At 30.1% G+C, this 19,366-nt stretch overlaps 1 protein-coding gene across 4 annotated transcripts in view; it reads right to left on the bottom strand.

Annotated features, from left to right (window-relative positions):
- Positions 1 to 18,597, bottom strand: part of LOC130897561 (unconventional myosin IC) — a 53,730-nt gene extending 35,133 nt beyond the window's left edge. Inside the window, exons 1-2 of one of the 4 annotated variants that reach the window (XM_057806488.1) lie at positions 18,516 to 18,597; positions 1,218 to 1,350 (exon numbers count right to left, since the gene is read on the bottom strand). In XM_057806488.1, coding sequence (XP_057662471.1) covers positions 1,218 to 1,343 — 126 coding nt within the window. In that variant the 5' untranslated portion in view covers positions 1,344 to 1,350; positions 18,516 to 18,597. Of the gene's footprint in view, positions 1 to 1,217; positions 1,351 to 2,113; positions 2,310 to 13,320; positions 13,474 to 17,215; positions 17,384 to 18,515 lie in introns of those variants that run through there. The other 3 variants (XM_057806486.1, XM_057806487.1, XM_057806489.1) reach the window with 3 other exon arrangements.
- Positions 18,598 to 19,366: the final 769 nt, after the last annotated feature.

Here is a 19,366-nt window from a genome sequence, read left to right as displayed (position 1 = left end):
GATATAAAAAGAATAATGGCAAGACTTAATAACTCTTTTGCTAATTCATAGTTTGTTAATGTTATTTATTTATTTAAACTTCCTGTTCATCCTATCTCTCAAAAAGTTTCACGATTATTAGTTTGTCTGATTTTAGTACAGCTATTGAAAAAGCAAAAACTGAAAATATTTATTCTGAAAAAATTATATACCCCAAATTTGAAAGGGTAATGAAAATTAAAATCAATTAACAAACAAATTAGATCCTGAACATCAAATTGTGGAACTATCCTTATTGTATAAGACATTTTCAGCAATTATCAAATTAATTTTATGAACATGAGATTAGAATAGGGCATATTATGCAATTGAAATATTTCATTAGTGTAGAATATAGAGATAATGAATTAAAAAATTCAATTCAATTAAAAAAATAATATTGGACATGTGGTTCCTTGTGATGCTGTTTATATAATGCATATCTCTAAATATTTAGCTAATACGAGTAGATTAAGTAGTCATTTATTTGATAAAAATAAATAAATCTGTATTAAAAAAATTTGGAATATTAGAACCATATAAATATTTCAAAATCCTTTAAACGAAGTTATATATAAAAGATCATTTTTGCACATGCTTCATATACATATCGATGTGAAATCTATCAATTATAACAAGACATAAACAAATTGAACAAAATTTTTAATTCTTTTTTATAAATTTCAATATAACTATGATGATATAAATTCATAATCCCTTTTTTGCATTTGGATGCTGACAATCAAGGACAGAAAATCTTAGTATAAATCAAATTCATGTTATATATTAATTTATATACCAGAGTTGACAATATCGTCAAATTTTTTTTAATTTCTATGAAAATACATGATTTATTGAAATAAACCTAAGTAAATAATATATGTTTGAGAAAAGACAATGTAGTGGCAATAGCAATATTGAGATTACCTTATTGTGGAAGTTCAGTAACAGAAATAGGATTTAGAAATCTTTTATTTTATTTTATATGAATCTGTTTCTATCTTTCTTGCAAGTATATTTGATCAAAGGGGTTTAGTGCATCAATTTTATGAAGACATTTCTAGATCACAAAAAATGTCAGATTGTAGCAACTGATCTTATTATTGCTATCAATTTGCAATCATTGAAAGTATACACTTAGAACTAATATTGTGGTTAAAAAAGTTAACTAATCTGTAAAATTCAAACTACATACTCACATAAATAACATCTTCTTTAAATCGTCTCTGCAAGTTATCTACGAAAACATTTTGATTCGTATAGTCTTCTAATAATACTGCATCTTGGACCCCAACTCTATCCCTATCCTGCAGGTGTTGTTCCATACTGTATCTGCAAAAAAGTGTATTGTTTTGTTTAAATGTATAGTAACTGAATTCATAAAGTTATAATCACAATATAATTAAATTTTCTGAATTTTAATAGTGAATAAGAAAAGTATAAGTAGATCCAGCCAAAAATACCATGAGATATTTTAATAGATAAGTAAATTCAACTGATATTCATCTCTTATTCATTGTAGTTTTATCAAAAAATTTAATTCCATCTATTCTAATAAAACTATTCTTTTTCAATTATATTATTTGTGCCTTTAGAAAACTTCTCTATTTTTTCAAATACAAAATTTGTTAGGGTGTTTGCAATCTAAAATGTTGGAAATAATTATATAGAAAATAACTGGTCACTATTTCTATTGTAGATTTATTATTTATATTGTATTTTTATTACATAGTTATGAATCTAACTTAACTAGAAATAGTTAGTAAATCGTCAATTGGTTCAAACTTTGAGTAAAGTAATATTTAAGTTTAATTTTACCTGTACGTACACCACTTCTGGATAGTTATTTTCGACTACTTCATATTTATTTATAGTTTTTCCTATTACGATTTAGTTAAGTGATGGACTTACTTACCTTTCCTTATCAGGTTAGTTCATTGAACTGTAGTATTTTATTCTAAGTAACATTCATATATCAACAGGTAACATATCATGTGTTTATTTGTTGTTAATTTTAGTAACCTCTTTGTCATCAAATTAAATTTATTATATTACAATGCGATGGTTAGTGCCTAAAATTATCATATTGTCCTACCTATTCCGATTTATTTAAATTTTGTAAATAAAAGAAACCGCTTTTTCGCACTTGTTTTTGATTTGAAAACAGCTGATCTGTCATATATTACCGTATTTCTCTGAATCTTGAACTAAACTTTGGATTCGAGTTTATAATCGTAGCTTTGGATTTGTAATAGTTGCCGTAGTGAAGACTTGAAGAATGCGGACACAATGTGAGAGAGAAAGGGAAGCATGTGTCTGTGGATTTTGATGATGACTCAATGTTTGGGGAACTTTTTCGGTTTTGCGGCGTCGTACATCTGATTGTATTTACATAGTATTATTTAACGCCGTGTTTCAAATTACAACCGTTTCTTTCCCATAATCAAATAATTATAATACATTTCTATAAACAATTATGTGTACAACGTTATTGTTTTTATTTAGGATGGGATCTTTTCTGTAATTTTTTTGTTTACTATGCAATATTTTCAAGTTATAAATATTAGTCACCACTGTAATAAGGTTATTCTCGAAAAGAAGTTTTTAAAGACTCATATTCTGACATGTTTACAACATTCACATTCACTTAAGAAACAGAGTGGATCCTCTCGTTTAAGAGGTATACGAGAGCGGGTTCAGAAGAGTGACATTTCAATGAAAAAGTTACTTTTCTGTAAACAAATATTCAATTTTCAACCTAATCTCTTTTTCATGATATACCCACTCTTAGTCCAGCGAATATGCTAGTTCTTTAAACTACCCAAAAAACTCTTTTGGATGGTGGCTAAAGTGTTACTCCGCACTCTGAAAAAGAGCCCTCGTTTCATCACATTTTGCATAATTTTAACAACGGCCACTGTTATTGAAAATTTGCATTTACAGTGTAGATATTTTGAGAACATTGAAAAATATATATGTACACAAGAGGAATATATTCTTTTTATATTCTAATAATAATTGAATAAAAGGTTTTCGTGGGAAAGAAACAGCCAGTAGAAAAATCTTAATAGAAAAGTATGAAATTTGTTCTTTAAGAGTGTCTTATTGATGTGCGGTAGAAAAAAACGATTGTATGAATGTATATATGTGATCTATGTATATTCATAGATGGTTTTCCGAAGTCAATCATGGTCGCACTTCGCTACAGGATGAATTTCGTGAAGGTTGTCCATAATCGGTTGCTGTGCCAGGAACATCGAGGCTTACGTGAGCTGACATTACAAAATCATCATGTGACATTCATTCAATATCGCGTGAATTTTGTTGTCAAAAAGATTTGCTTTTATCGATTCGTGTAAAGAAATGCTGACAAAATGCAATCACGGTACTTAAAGAGATGTCTATGGAATAGTAACAGGCGAAGAATCATGCATTTATGCTTATGAACCCGAAACTAAACACCAATCGACTGTATGGATCTTTCAAAACGAGCAAAATCCAATAAAAGTTATTCGCACACGAAGCACCTCGAGGCAAATGGTCGACTATTTTTTCGGATGAAGTAGACATATCGCCACCGTTCCGTTAGAGCAATGGAACGCTTAATTGTGAATGATACACCAGCATTTGTTTGCTAAAAGTGTTCGAAAAAATCAATCGCAGAAGACGAATCATTTTGCAGTGCGACAATGCAAACTGTCGCACATCATTAAAAAAAGACGCTTTTCAACAGCTAAAACATCTAATTGTTTGGCACCCATTGATTTCTTCTTATTCCTGCAGATCAAAACTAAATTGCGAGGTCATCGTTTTTCTATACTTGAAGAAGCGGTTGATGCGTTCAAATCGTAACCCTCGTAATAGTATGTCAAGTTTGAAGGTATCAAGAGTATATACGTTTCAAATTTCTACTCAATATCTGTTGATGCGTCCATTCTATAGAATAATAAGTGTATTATAACATACAACATGTCTGTTTATCCAGAAGCAAAAAAGATTCTAGTTCTTCTCTATTGGGCCTTTGTACTTTTTAGATTAAGAATGAAGAGCTTTTGATTATCGAATAAATACTAATACTGATATGAATAAGACATGTTTTTTGAATTTTGAATTAAACATTTTGTAATATTCAAATTTACAATTAATATTTTTCGGCTTAAAATGTAGACACGAAGGTAAACAGATTCGACGCAAAAGTTGAAAAATATTAGGAAGAAAAATCAAATTTTTCACGAATGCCATAATATATTACAAACATTTTTTTCAAAAAAAAAATCATATCAGAAAATATGGATCACCAATCAATTAATGACCAATAGATTAATTTTAATGTAACTTTCTATGTAAGTTGTATTTTTAAGCTCATTTCAAGAATTTATTTTCCACACGAAAGGAAGTTTTCTATATTGATTTTTTGTACCTGTCCAAAGTGGCAATTCTAAGATCAAGGTATATATTCATGTTGTGCCTCGAACATTTGCGACTTAAATTTATTTTGCTTCCTTTTGAATCAAATTATAATAATATTTATTATAGCGTTTCAAAAAAAAAGCATTTTCCTTACTATACGCTTGCTGGATTAAAGTGGTTTCAGTTATTCTTCAGAATAATGTGCATTATAAGTGGAGATAAATTAAAACAATCAGATAATAGAATTAATGATAGTTTTTACTTGCTTAACAATAGTGAAATAAAAACCCAAACAACCTGAAAATAACTTTTTTGTATTTAAAGAACAATTCACGCATGTGTATTATAAACGTCATAATCAAAAATTATACTTTGACCGCTGTAACTTGAACATTTCCCCTTCTATTCAATTATAGTCTATTTATGAATGAAAGAGTATTAAAATGATAAATCACTCGTAGCTCATAAGCGTATCACTTTTTTATTTGAAATATTTTCTGAAGTTATACCTCGAATATTTCCCAGTTCCCGGGTTCATATAATTTACAGTTGTCTAACATCATTCATTTTAAAAGAATTATTTTTTCTCGAAACATTTATTTGTAAATCTTTTGTTAACTACTTGGATGCAGGCAATTTTTCTAGATATTTGGGGTGATATCTTGCATTAGGTATGCATTACTATTCTGAGGAAAAAGATTTATCAATTGTTCGAATCAGTGTCGAAGAAATCGAGTAGATGCAAACGTCAATAAACCTTTAACAATATCATGTGCCGATGTGTTCTATTATCTGCGCCCCTAAATTATTTGAATAAGTCAAATTAATTTGGTGTATCTCTCTCGTTGATTCCTGTTTCATCTAAATAAAATATATTTCTTATTTTGTTTCTCATTTCTTTTATAGTAATTACTTCTCCATACTACAATATCGATTCTTTCTATTAAATCTTCTGGAATGCTCGTTCCAGCGAAAACCTATTTCTTTTCAAAGTTTTCAAGTGTACTTCGACTCATTTCAGGGTGATTCTTATCATCTCGAACCGTGAAAATTCTTTTCTAAAGAACGCATTTACTTTCTTTCTTCCTTTGGTTCTCCTGAAGCTTTACGTACTGTTTGAAACTCGCCACATCAGTCTATTTTAATAACTGTAAATTGTAAGTCTTAATACCAAGCGTACTATATTATAAACAATATTATAAACAATTTTACATGAATGGTTGTCTTTAAATGACCATTAAATATTAATGTTTTTGCATTAACTGTTAGAAGACCTACTTGTATTAAACGACGTTCATGCGGCTCTTCCAAATTTTCCATAATCAAACTAGAATTCCTACAATCGTATTTTCGGTGAAATGTGTTGGGAAGAGATTCTGGAGTTAAAATAAATAAAAATTCTAATTTTAATTAGCTAGAAGGTACTCATTGGAAAAAAACTTATGGACAACACCTTTGATTATACTCCAAGGCCATCCCAAAAAACTGAAGCAACAACTTTTCCAGCAGATTTTTGGAGACGAAACTTCTTAGGTCTTGGAGAAACAGAGTGTCTCCATTCCATCGATTGTTACATTGTTTCTGTACCCAAGTCTCATCCATAGTAACAATTCGGTTTAAGAAGCCTACATCGTTTTCAAATCGAGTACAAATCGAACACGATGCTTCTACTCTTGCACACATTTGGTCAACATTCAAAATTAAACATTTGGAGATCCATTTTGCAGCAATTATTCTCATGTCCAAATTGACGTGAAATGAACGCGTTCGTATGAAATATCCAGTGCTTCAGATATCCGTTTCAGCCTAATTCGACGGTCTGATAAAATCATGTCTTGAACTGCATCGATATTTTTGGGGACTGACACAGAAACTGTCCTTCCCGATAGGTCATCATCTTCAATAGAAAATTCACCTCTTTTGAAGCTTGCAGTCCAATTTTTCACGATTGCATACGAAGGATATTGATTACCAAGGGTATTAAGCATATCTTCGTAAATCTGCTTACGTCTTAACCCCTTTAAATACAGGTACTTGATGATGGCTGGTACTCCAATTTTTCGATTTTCACAATGTCGATGGACATCTTTTTTCTTTTAATTTATTGCGTAACTTTTTTGGTGTCAAACTTTACACTGACACTTCTAATAAGTTATTGTTCGTTGCTATGGTAACGCAATATTTTGTTTATACATGGAACTGGTCTAGGCTAATCAGATATGAATACATCCTCGTAATGATCGTACTAAGTTTAGCAATAGGAATGGGTTTTATTACTCTTTTATTCGTAAAACTAGCCTATAACTACATGGCTAATCTGCCTATTCCGATATCAGAATGCAGAATTTATTTGGGTACATTACTTAAACTCTTGGTTTACACGAATTTACAAGTAGTGTTTATCATGTCTAGAATGCGATGCACGGTAATTATCGGCAGCTTACTAGTTCGAGAGGGTTCGAATTGTTTATAGGGGTTTTCGAGGAGAGAACCGAGATTTTTGTCTGAAGTTAATAGCCATAAGGGATAGTTTTACAGAGCAAGAGCAATGGCTTTTCAGCTACTCATTTTGACTCCATCGTAATTTCCTGGTTTATGGTATGTTGTAAGTTTTTCTTTTTAGCCAAAAAAAATTTACGAGTTGACGAAGTTGATGGAATTGGTGCCCTACCTCATTTGTGTTTTATTTATAGAAGTGCTTCGAGATGGATCAGAATAATAACGTGATTTTATCAAGAAATAATTCACATCTGTGACATATAAGTGGTAAAAATAAAAATTGGAATGAGGTTTGTAGTTGCAGTTGGGTCAATAGACAGGGTCATCGGAGCCAAGTGAATCGAAGATATGAATAAAATAGAATCTAGTGTGTCGAGCTCTGATATTGCGAATGAACGAATTAAACTGATAGATAGCAATTATGAGAATATCAATTTTTAATGAATAATTACTATAGTTTGATCGCTAAATATTATACGGATTAAAATTTAACAAATATTGTGATTTATATCTACAACAATTATAACCAAAATGCAATTTACCTTTTAGACCTTGTTACATTATTATTTTTGCATTTCGAATATATTCTTCTTCTCTTTCGGACCTTGCTGAATATATACAGCTTTCATATATCGTTCTCTCACTACATTATTACTGCCACACCCTATACGTAGATTGTAGATTTGAGGTTCCTTCAAATTGACTAGGCGACATAGACAAAAAAAATTTATTTAATTTTGTACTGACTTTGAATTTTAGGCAGCAATTAATACATATTTTAAAATATTTTTTAACGATGTCCGTAATAATTTGTTCATTGTTTGAAAAACTTATATTTTGATAACGATACTTTACGTGAACTAGGTATCAAGAAATGACGCGTGAAAAAACTTGGTTTGTACGTTGTGTAGTAGTGTTGATTTTTTTTTAGTTGAAAAACCGAGACACCGATTAGTAAACTTATAAATATATAGAACAAAATTAATGAAAGTCAGCAGCGCGCCGGATTTTCTCAGAGCACAAAGTGAGTATGTGAAATGCTCCCTGAAAAGATCAAATTTTTGTGCGACTGCAGTGGGCAGTTTAAAAAACGATAAAGCAAATTCACAAAAGAATAAACAGAAGACTAAGGAATCACGTACGACATATCAAAAAGAGAAGATCAGGCAATAAAAACAGATTTGGATGAAAATTGTAACTCGGATACTCGTAGTCCTTCAAAAATAATGAGAGCAAATTTAAGCTTGCCGCTGTAGAATAGAATTAAAAATTATAAACATAAATATATGTATGTAAAGAATGTAAAAAATTATGTATATAATATAGTTGAAACTGTATGTTGTATTATAAGCGTATTTTTAAATTAAACAGATAAGTGATAATGCAGCAAAAAAAATTAATGATATGTTTATTTGAGAGATATTATTGTACGAATGTTGTCTGAAACCTGTACAATTCGTAAAATATAGCCCTGGCTAAGTGTGGGAAATTTCTTTTTCCTCAAATGCAGTCGCTTTTGTCTAATTTCTCTCATTACCTCACCAATTAGTAATGCGTAATACACTGGTGTTATTGTTTCTACGACTATACCAAAAAACGGTAGTCATCACTTTTCCGTTGGATGAAACCGTCTTTGTTTTTTTGGGAGCACGTTCGCCCTTTGCTCAAGAGTGTAGTGGTGGATCCAGGTTTCATGTACAGTTAGTTACAAACGCGGTAGCCAACTTGCCGATAGCTCACGCATGCAGTCTCTATATGGTAAATTTATGAAATTATTCGATAAATTTAGTCTGGAAAAAGCTGAAACTAAGTAATTCTTGTTGTGCTTTTTCAAATCATGAAAGTACTTCACAAATACTGAAGATAGTTTTTATGGCTACTCGCTAAACTTGATGAACAGTTAATTTTTAATTTTCTGATATACCTAATGCAAATTTATGAAACAAGGTGAATGCTGCAGAATTTTGCAACTTCCTTGTAAAGTTATATTTCTACACACAAAGTAATGGAATACACTAATAAAAAATCAGCACAACCAGTTGTTTCATTACATTATTTTACTCACTTTACTTCGTTGTTTTTTTATTTGGAAATGTATCCACCAATAATTTTCAAGCTTTATTTATTTTACTCACAATCAATAATTAAAATAAGTATTATAATTTCCCCAAGAAAATTAATATTGGCTGCACAAAAATATACTTTTGATGCTTTATAATTAGCTTTTTACTTTGGCACTTCATACTTATACGCTTATTAGTAATTTGTATAATAAAGTGAAACTAATTACCTTATGTAATAATATACATTGCCCAAAAAGTCAGCGTTCAATACTTCTTTCATTACTTACTTTCGGCCGACTATAAAGAAAAATAATATACACTACACGAGCAGTTTGAGAGGTCTGCACTATGCACAGTGATACTCTCGGCCACGTCTTTTCTATAATGTTTTTCAATATTTTTAAAGGAAAGTTTCTAAGAATAAAAGTACTTCTTTAAACTTAACTCGTATATGTAAAATCATGATTTTGGAATCTTCAGTTAGGCTTACTTAAAAACTTGACATGGTAATGATTTTGATATTGTATTCGAATCATACATACACTAGACAATCCTCAGTTACAAGATTATCTTTTCGGATTTTCCCTTTGCTTTCATCGTATAATCTAAAACCAATTGATAGCTGTTCATTTACCAGCTATATCATCTGTTACACCTATTAAGACAGCGTAAATTGCTCCATTTCTAACATTCGCTCGTTTTGAATTTTTGGCAATATCTAAACTGCATTGCAGCGTTTTTCTAGGTAGCTCTAAAATCAATTTTTGGTCATCTAAACCGATTCGTAACTTCAATAAATCCAACAAACTTCTAAATCTGCTTAATTTCTTTAAGAGACGTATTAAAATATAAATTGAATTACAAATTTGCATATTCAATTTGGTATTCTAATTAGTCAACATACACCCACACGCATCATTTATTGATGGTTCAGAATATGTTAGTATAATTACATGTCTTAAAAGCTGTAATCGAATTAATTGCTTATCTGAAAACAAAAATAATCATGTTTTATGTGTATTTTTTAACATAGTTCGTTCATATTTTTTGAGGTATTTTGCAGCTATTTCTCATTTTCATACAAATTTTCCTAATTACATGTACAAATGACAATATAGGTGTTTCAAACAAAGATAAAAAATTATTTCTACTTTTTCCAATATAAAATAACCATAAACATGTTCATTGTAAAAACTGATAAGCATGGAGCAAGACAAACTGCAGTGCAATATGTCTTGATCAGAAATATGCGCAAATACTGATCTCCGAATTTCAACATTGTCGATTGTCAAAAAGACTCTAGCAAAATAATATTGATTTTATAGAAAAATCGCACATGGCTAGATTTGCTTTTATTTGTGATAGTAGAAATACTATTAAATACTTTGCAGCCCCATATTAAAAGCGAAGAAAACAAGAAAATGCCGCGCTTTCGCAAAACGTATACTTCTGATAGATAAAGGGAAGCTTCTGATTAAATAGAGGAGTAACGCTTCATTTTAATTCGTACTATCTAAATAAACAAATTTTCTATTTGCACCCCTCTAAAGTCGAGAAAATTATTTTTTAAAGGCGGATAAAGTGCTCTTCAATGGTCGTAGCTCCTCCGTTAGAGAATTCTGGTTCTTGCCGAAAATCAATTCAATTCGAATGAAATCCCATATTATTCGCTTTTTTTTTATTTGTACTACCTATAAATAATCAATTACTAATTTGCACCGTCAGGTGCAGTGGAGAAAGCATAAAAGTAGCGTGCGTTATGACAAATTATAATTTTTACAGAAAAAAAATAAGATTGCAATAAAACAAACTTATGGCATTATTTTCATTCAGTTACAACCTGAAAATTTTTATTTGTGCCACCGAAAAATATGATTCTCTTAGAAAAGACCGAAAGGGATGTAAAGTAAAAATGTTTGACCCGTTTTGTATTTCGTTATTCCGTATTCAATTTTCAATATATTTTTAGCTAAATCAAATTATAACCTAGCATGCTTTATTCATTCAGATCTTCATTATTTATAGCAAAACTGCAAAAGAGGTAACTATTCAATAAATATTCATTGGTTTCCGCATGTACAGATCTGATTTCTCTTATACAATAATGCACTATCACTAGTAGAGATGTATAACGACATCTAGCTACTACCTGCGTACATGGTAGGTTACTTGAAAGTTTACTGTGTAATTTAGGTGTTGTCTGAAAACATTCGCAATCTTCAGCAACAATACAAAAATATAGTCAAAAGTGACTTATTCTTGAATATTCGATAAGACTGATAGAAGTAGGTATTCCATTAAGAGATTTTACTTCTAATTTTACCACAAATTGAAATGATTATTTGGAAATTTAAAATAGTCATAAGTTTTTATTTATTACAATTTATTTTTTCTGCAAGGACGACGTGCAGAAAATATATTCGCCCCAGCACTACCTACCCGAATATATTATCAAAAAACTCCTGTCCTGCGAGTAGTCCATTCTCAGGTACTGCCAATACAAGTGTAGATTCAGCACTAGCAACACTGTTTATGTCAATATCGACATAACCCCCATTCCATGCCGCCTAAATGAACTCCAAGCCCGCTATGTGATTCGTACCATCGAATTAACTAATTCCGCTGCAAAAGAAACCCTTCTCATCCCCTGAATCAACAATATGCGGCACCTCGGTTCAAAATCCAAGAGAAAACTCCCTTATCCGCCCTTACGCTGTTTGCAACAGCGTATGATGACCTTTCTGAAATCTACCTAAACTTCCTTCATAATTTCCTCATATTAATCAGATAAACTCCGACCCCCCCGATCTTCGGTGTTACAGATTTTCTGCGGTTTCCCTGCAACCTGGTGAATAACGTAGCTGCAGTTGTATCCACCCGCCTCCTTTTAAATTTAAAATAAACAAAAAATATCAATCCGAGAAGTTTTTGCTTGCAAGATCTCATTAGTTTTCTTCTGGCCAACTGCAGAGGAGCAATTCCTATATCAGGGTCCACTCCAACAAACTCTCCTCCTTATAAAAATCCTCCTTGTCCTACAAAATTTAAACAACTCTCTGTCTCTCTATCTGTAAGGATTGTAATTTTTCTGACGCACGTTACTTTTATCTAATCTCCACTTTATCTGTGGGTGCCAATTAGTTAATGATAATTTATAGGTAGTACAAATGAAAACAAAACTTCTCGGTTTTTAGAAGAGGCAAATAGAAAATTTGACATAAGTAGAAAGTACAAATTAAAATAAAGCTATTTACTCCATGATTTATTCGAAAGCTTCCATTTATATGCCGGAAGTTTACGTTATCCGAAACCACGGTAACTTCTTATTTTCTTCACTTTTTTTGAGGAAAGCTAATTAGGTATTCAATAGTATTTTTTGTAAGTACAAATTATAAGTATAATTAATTTAGAAGTAATTAGAAGTAATAAAGTCAATTTGACTTTTCATTGCATCATGGCCATCATTAACCAAAATTAATCCTCTTCTTTTCCGTTACCTACTTTCTGCAGGATACTTTAACTATTTTTGGTCACAATAAGAGAAAACAAAAGAAAATAATAAAACAAATAAATAATAACAACAAAAATCAGGAATCAACAAGGAAGAATGTGCCAAAGATGACGAAAAGGATAGTTTTACAAAAGTGTCCAATCAACCAGTTGATATTAGCTTTGTTCGCGGTAGAGATCCTGAACATGTTCTGTTACCAGATTTATGTACAGTTTAAAATTGTGCGTTCGCGGTTATAGTAAAATATGTTCGGGATTTAAAATCCTGTATTCGTGGAGCACGCATTTCTGATTCAGAAAGTGATCTGAATACGTCCAATGTATACTCGGACCTGGGTGAGGATTTTCCATCTGGCGCATATGCATTAATTTATTTGGCATGTTTGTGATATTTACAACGAAATAATCTGTACCCTATGTGGTTTTTCTTCTTCTAGGTAATTTTTAATTAAAATTATAATTTCAGATGTTCATATTTCATTCGTAGAGGAATGTATTTTCAGAATATATTCTGAGCAAAGTCTGCGCATTTGACACTTCTAGACGATATTCAGAATACATTCAGAATGTGTGCAAACTATCTACCGCGAACAAAGTTATTATTGATATTTCTTTGATTCTCAATGTAAAAGTTACTTAATTTCTCTTCAAAATAATAGGTAACGGAAATGACACCAAACCGATGAAGTTGCAATTGCGAAATTCATCTGCACATATTCCATTATCTAGGAGACTTATGAACAAATGCAATTTTTCGAACCAGTCAAGCATTTCTGTAATGATAAACGATAATATAATTAAAAGTAGCAAATATACTTACATTAAACTGTAGTGCGATATTCAATGAGATTTATTTTTATTTATGACGAAGTTTTTACATACAATTTATATTTTTAGTTTACGCGATTACTACGCTTTTCTGGTTGGATTATCAAAAACAAGACAGAAATCGTCAAGGTGATATCGAACAATCAACAATTATAATTTATTAAATTTATCTTATCTTTATTAATAACAATTTTTGAATTCCTTTAGTCGGCATTACACGTAACAGTAATAATTTTATAAAAATGATTTCTAAGAAAATATTTGACTGATAAATATTTTTACCCCATAATTTACGATTTAGTAAATAACTGTAGTTGTCAAATTGTTCTAGACATTTGACACAAATATTTTAATTAAAACTCAAAACTTTAGTACAAATTAAAAGTGAAATTAATGAGGTACACCCTCAAGATCAGTTAGAAAATGATTTATTAAACGGATTGAACAATTAAGTATAATTCCATATTCTACTATTTAATGCGTGGTACAACTGAGAAAAGTTATAGATCATATATTAAAAACGAACATGTTATTCGACGAACACTGTTTAACTTTTAACCTAACCTAACCAATTTAGTGCCAATATTTTATACGATTCAGAACAAACTGTGTACGTACCCTAATTATGACTACATATGTTTGATTGAACTTCGATATGTTTTGTGGTTTTCAACATAAAAAACTTAACCGAGTTACGAACCTGGAAACTGTTGAACTTTTATAAAATAATCAATTATAAACTATAAACTATTTTATTATATATACTTTTATTTTAGAATTAGACTATGATTTTGGTGTTGATTTTTGGTACAGTTTTTGATAGAGATATTGTTAAGATAACTTTTTGTTCAGTTAATATTGTATTTTTGTGTTAATAAAGTTGTTATTTGTTTTTTAAAAAAACGTGAAAACACGTAATTACCGAGTGGTAATTATGAAATTATACGTTATGTCATGATTCTAACTTCAATAAGAATATTTTATTGAATCATACCGATACTCAAACATTCCACCAAATACAGCTTTGTTATGTATAATGCACTTTATCAATCCCAAATATTAAACAAAATTCCCAATACCAGTTTTAAAAAAGATAATAAAGAAGAGAAAAATGATTCATTGTCAAAATTTTGTATAAATAAAAATGACTAAAAAAATATACAAATAAAATAAAATTTCAAATTATAGGTAATAGTAATAGGTGATAATTAGTATATAAGCCCATAGCAAAAGTTATACCAGTATGCAGCATGGTCGGAATGAAATATTATTATTAGAATAGTAGTCGTTTACAAAGAATGCACTTTCCAGTAAATATGTCCTCAAATTATTGCAGAGTGCGGGAAAATCGATGATATCGATTTGATTTCAATTGGCAAGTGATTATGAATTTTTTTGCATTGTAAAATTTTGAGCTCTTAACTAATTCTGAACGGGGAGTAGGTAGGTAAAGGTCGTGCTCCGTGTTCCTAAGTGGATAGCCGTGTAACGATCTTTCTGAAATTGGAGAAACGTGCTTACGAATTAGGCAACCGGAATCAAAGATATAGTAAGGAAGGAAGACTTAGAATATTTAATCTTTTAAAGAAGGTACTGCAGTGAGCCCTGCTGTTTAGTCCGAGTAAATATCTAACAGTTCTCTTTTGTAGTTTGAAGATTAGCTTTAATTGAGTCGCACCACAGGTACCTCAGAAGGGAAGGGCATCGATTTGATTTCAATTGACAAGTGATTGTGCATTTTTTGGCATTTTAAAATATTGAGCCCTTAACTAACTCTGAACGTCGAATGGGTAGTTAAGGTCGTCCTCCGCGTTCGTAAGTGGATAGCCGTGCAACGATTTTTCTGATATCAACTAACATATCAACATACCTACACACATTAACAAATTAAGCACACGAATATTCCTGAAAAGATTCCTACAGAATGAGTTGCTTTACATTAAAAAAAGTTATAATTTGTGTATTATAATATATATTAGTTATTATATATATATATATATATATATATATATATATATATATATATATTTATATAATGTATGTATTTGAAAAGTTAAAAAAAATTCACAAATAGCCTTTCTTTAACTTATAACGTATTAGAACGAAGGAATGCTGCAGAAGACAGCGGAATCCTTCGTTTTTTTCTTTAACCCTATTTTTTGCTTTTTCGAGTAAGAATAGAATACTATAATTTTTTGTTGATGCTCAAGTAAATATTGAAATGCGAGGCTCGTAATGATCGGTGGCGTCGTAAATTTGTGATGCCGTTTCTGCGAGTTATTTCATCTATAACGTATTCAATGTAGTCCCCTTTTCACACAGATACTCTTGCATTTCATCTTTCCGACTGTTTTGAAATGGGTATACATTCACTTCGGTGATTTTAATAGGCAGCGTTATCCATTACAATAAGAGATCTTTAACAAGTTACAAAACGGACTCAAGTCACAGTTTGAAGCAATTTGAATACAAGTTTTCTAGATAGTCCAACTAATTTGAAAAATTTTGCACTTATCTGATAGTTCAATTTTCATAATAAGATATGAAAAAAATACTATCTTAGCAAGGATAATGGTGCGAATTTATATAATTATTTTTTCTTACTTTAAGTGTGCAAAATTTCAAATTAATCTGACGTTTGTAGGTTTTCGAAAATCGAGTTAAAAGATACCGTTACACACCTGGCAAGGATAATGGTATATATTTACGAAATTATTGAATTGTCAGCGCATCTTAATAAGTGTGCAAAATTTCAAATCATCTAATGACAGCTTTTTGAAAAGTGAATAACGGAAGTTCTTAATATATGTATATATAAAATATAAAACGTTTCTTTTTAAACTACCAGCATAGAAAAAGTACTACAGTTAGTTAAGAGCAAGAAATTCTACTAGATATTAACTATAATTTTAAATCAGTTATTCAACTGTTAAGATGTATACTTTGATGTTATTTTCAAGTTCAATCTGAAAGTAAGTGAAGCAATAAATTATAATCACTCTGACGTACATATTTCAACTAATTTTAACCTGGTGGAAAAAGTTAATTCATTAAAATATTCCAAAAATTATCATTCCACAATCACGAGCAGTTAAATATAAAAATAATTATTCAAAAACAATTTATATTGTTTAATTTTAAAAATTTTACTGAAAAATATGACCAATTATCCGGATATATACAAGACACCAAAATTTTACGTGATGAATCAAGTAATTTTAATAGTACTCTTCAAACGCCCCGCCAGACAAAAGACTAATTTTTTTTAATGCTTTCCGCCAACTGTTCCAAAATTCTGTTAGTGTTATTATTCCACGTAGTTGACGAATAGTGTATATAAAAACATAGGGTGTACATATGCGAGAAAAGTGCTTTTCTCGCTCGTATGTTTGCTCAAATTTCTCATTCGTTTTCTTCACTTGTATTATATACTATTTTCTCTATCAACACCTGTATATTATTTCACTGCAATATGTTTTAGAGGTATATTTGGTCCTATTGCCATATATTGTTAGATCATGAATCACTCTTTACAACAGAATAAACTGTTCATTATCTTTTTCATTCTAAAAGCAAATTTTTTATACAAAAAAACCCAACCTCATTTTCTGTGAATTTGCACATTTATTTAAACCACTTATATGAACTTCAACTTAAAAATAACAACCCGAATATAATTTGCCATTAAAACAGAAAGGTTATTCACTCTTCAATATTATTTACTGCAAAATAGCTAAATCAACTCTTGAACATTACGTGTGTATGTTATTTCGGTAAGTATAGAAGATAATATTAAAAGTTGATTACATTTTTGGAAATTAGAACACAAATAACAGACAAATAATATAGAAAAAAGTAATCAAATTGTTTTTTTTTAATGTACATACCTACAACCAGCACAAAAATACGGGATTATTGCTTACATACACACTATTCTATTGTGTATGAGATAATACTTTGTTTAGTCATATGACTTAATGTAATAAACAAAATTATTCAATATTTCATGCATTCCTAAATTATAATGAGTATAAATTTTTCACCACTGATTAACAGCTGTGACCATGATATATTAACTGACATCGGACTATAAAATTCGTTGATTTGCATATTTTAAATATTTAGAAATTAACTACTACACAGTGTATTTATAAAATAACGTAACTAATTTTTTTTACTCAAAAATAACTTATTAACATTACGTTTTAGCTAAATTTATTGAGTAACTTCCCTCGGCGTTTTATTTTTATTGTCTCACGTAATTTTGGAAATAACTTCTACTGAAGTAACGCTTAAGACTGTAATTATCTTTTCGACTTTGTTTTTTTGTGTGTTTGTATTCATCTGTTTCGTAGTAACCCACTCTGCGAGACCACTATTTTCAAATATTTGTTTAATAGTCACACGTGAATTTCGCAACACGAGATCAGTGTCTTTTTCTACAGTATGTGTAGTAGTGGTTGCAGATGCTCCACCTGCAAGATCGTCTATATAGGAATATCTACGACATTCAAACTTATGGCATCGCATCATTATGTCAAATAGTGCAGCCTTCCCCATTGTATCTACCAAATCCTCGTGAATTTGCGTTGGGGTCAAATATTTTAAACGCAAGTTCAATCACCGCGTGTTTAATCATATAGTTATTATTGTTAAATGATAAATAATTGCATAAAATTTATGATTACACTCTTTTTCGCAATATAATGAAATCATAAATTGCATAAGTTAGTCAATTTGGTTTATTAGAACTACATGAAATATAATGGATTACTAAAACCAGTTAAATTTTCAGTAATAATTGAATTAAATCATACGAGCGGTATTTGTTAATAGTGATAAAATATAAAGAAATTAAACATTATTTGAATTTCTGTTTAAATTTCATTCCTTTAGCTGGTTAAGATTTGGATCTATCTAAATGAGATATATATATATATATATATATATATATATATATATATATATATATATATATATATATTAAGGCTATTCAATGCTAGATGTTATATAAAATTAATTTAAAATATTATACCACGTCATAAGTGACGAACTTATCACTTGAGTGCTTTTAATAAATAACCCGCCCTGTATAGAAAGTTGATAGAAGAAAAAGCTATCATTTAGTTTATTAATTGAGTATCAAAAACTGATTACTATGATACAAATCAAGAAATTTTAACATACCAGCTGTTACTTCAGTTTTGTGTATTCACGTTAGGATTACCAACACCATAACTAAACTTAACGCTCTATGCGGTTTTTTATTAAAGATAAGATTAATTCGTTATCTATCAATTATATCATAGCTCGTTAATATCAATTAATAATTTTTTTTGTATTCTTATAATTGATATTCGATACTTAAATTGATGTAATGAAAAAAATAGCAGCAAATTTCCAGTTAAATGGTTCTCCACATAAAATTTTGCGAATAAATAAAAAAAGTCAATACACGAATACACATATCTTTATTCTTCTTGTTTAAAAATAAAACCATAGATGAGTAATGTAAACATAAACTTTATCAGGTAACTAGGGTGTTCTTAAACTTGTAATGGCTTATGATGACAATGTCGCCAGGTGATGTGTTCCCCATATCTTATCACATGGCAGAATCTCAATGTGCAGGGCCAATCCTAGGGTATGGGCCGCCCGCGTGCAAATACCAGATGTGCCACCCCTCCAGAGATTTTTTTCTTATTTTGACTAATATTTAACGTTGACGGTATAAACTCTTTAAACTCATCTACCTGTATAACGTCTATTTCACACATAACGATTTTAGGTATACTCAGTGCGTATACACTTTATTCCTTGGGAGGGCGAGTAATTCGTGGCGCGGGGGTGACAGAAAAGAAAAGCGCCGCTGGCGAAATTTTTTTTCTGTTCAAGGTCAAATGCCTTTAAATTGATAGTTAGGCTGCAGTTTTGTCATTTTTCAGTTTTTCGGAAAAAATAGATTAGATAGTTACGTATTTTTATCGTATTCGTCACAATCGTTGTGTGTAAAATAAATGAATCATAAGTAAAAATGC

The sequence above is a fragment of the Diorhabda carinulata genome, chromosome 8 (assembly GCF_026250575.1).
Source record: "Diorhabda carinulata isolate Delta chromosome 8, icDioCari1.1, whole genome shotgun sequence".
Lineage (NCBI taxonomy): Eukaryota > Metazoa > Arthropoda > Insecta > Coleoptera > Chrysomelidae > Diorhabda > Diorhabda carinulata.
This window is presented reverse-complemented; position numbering and strand designations above follow the sequence as displayed.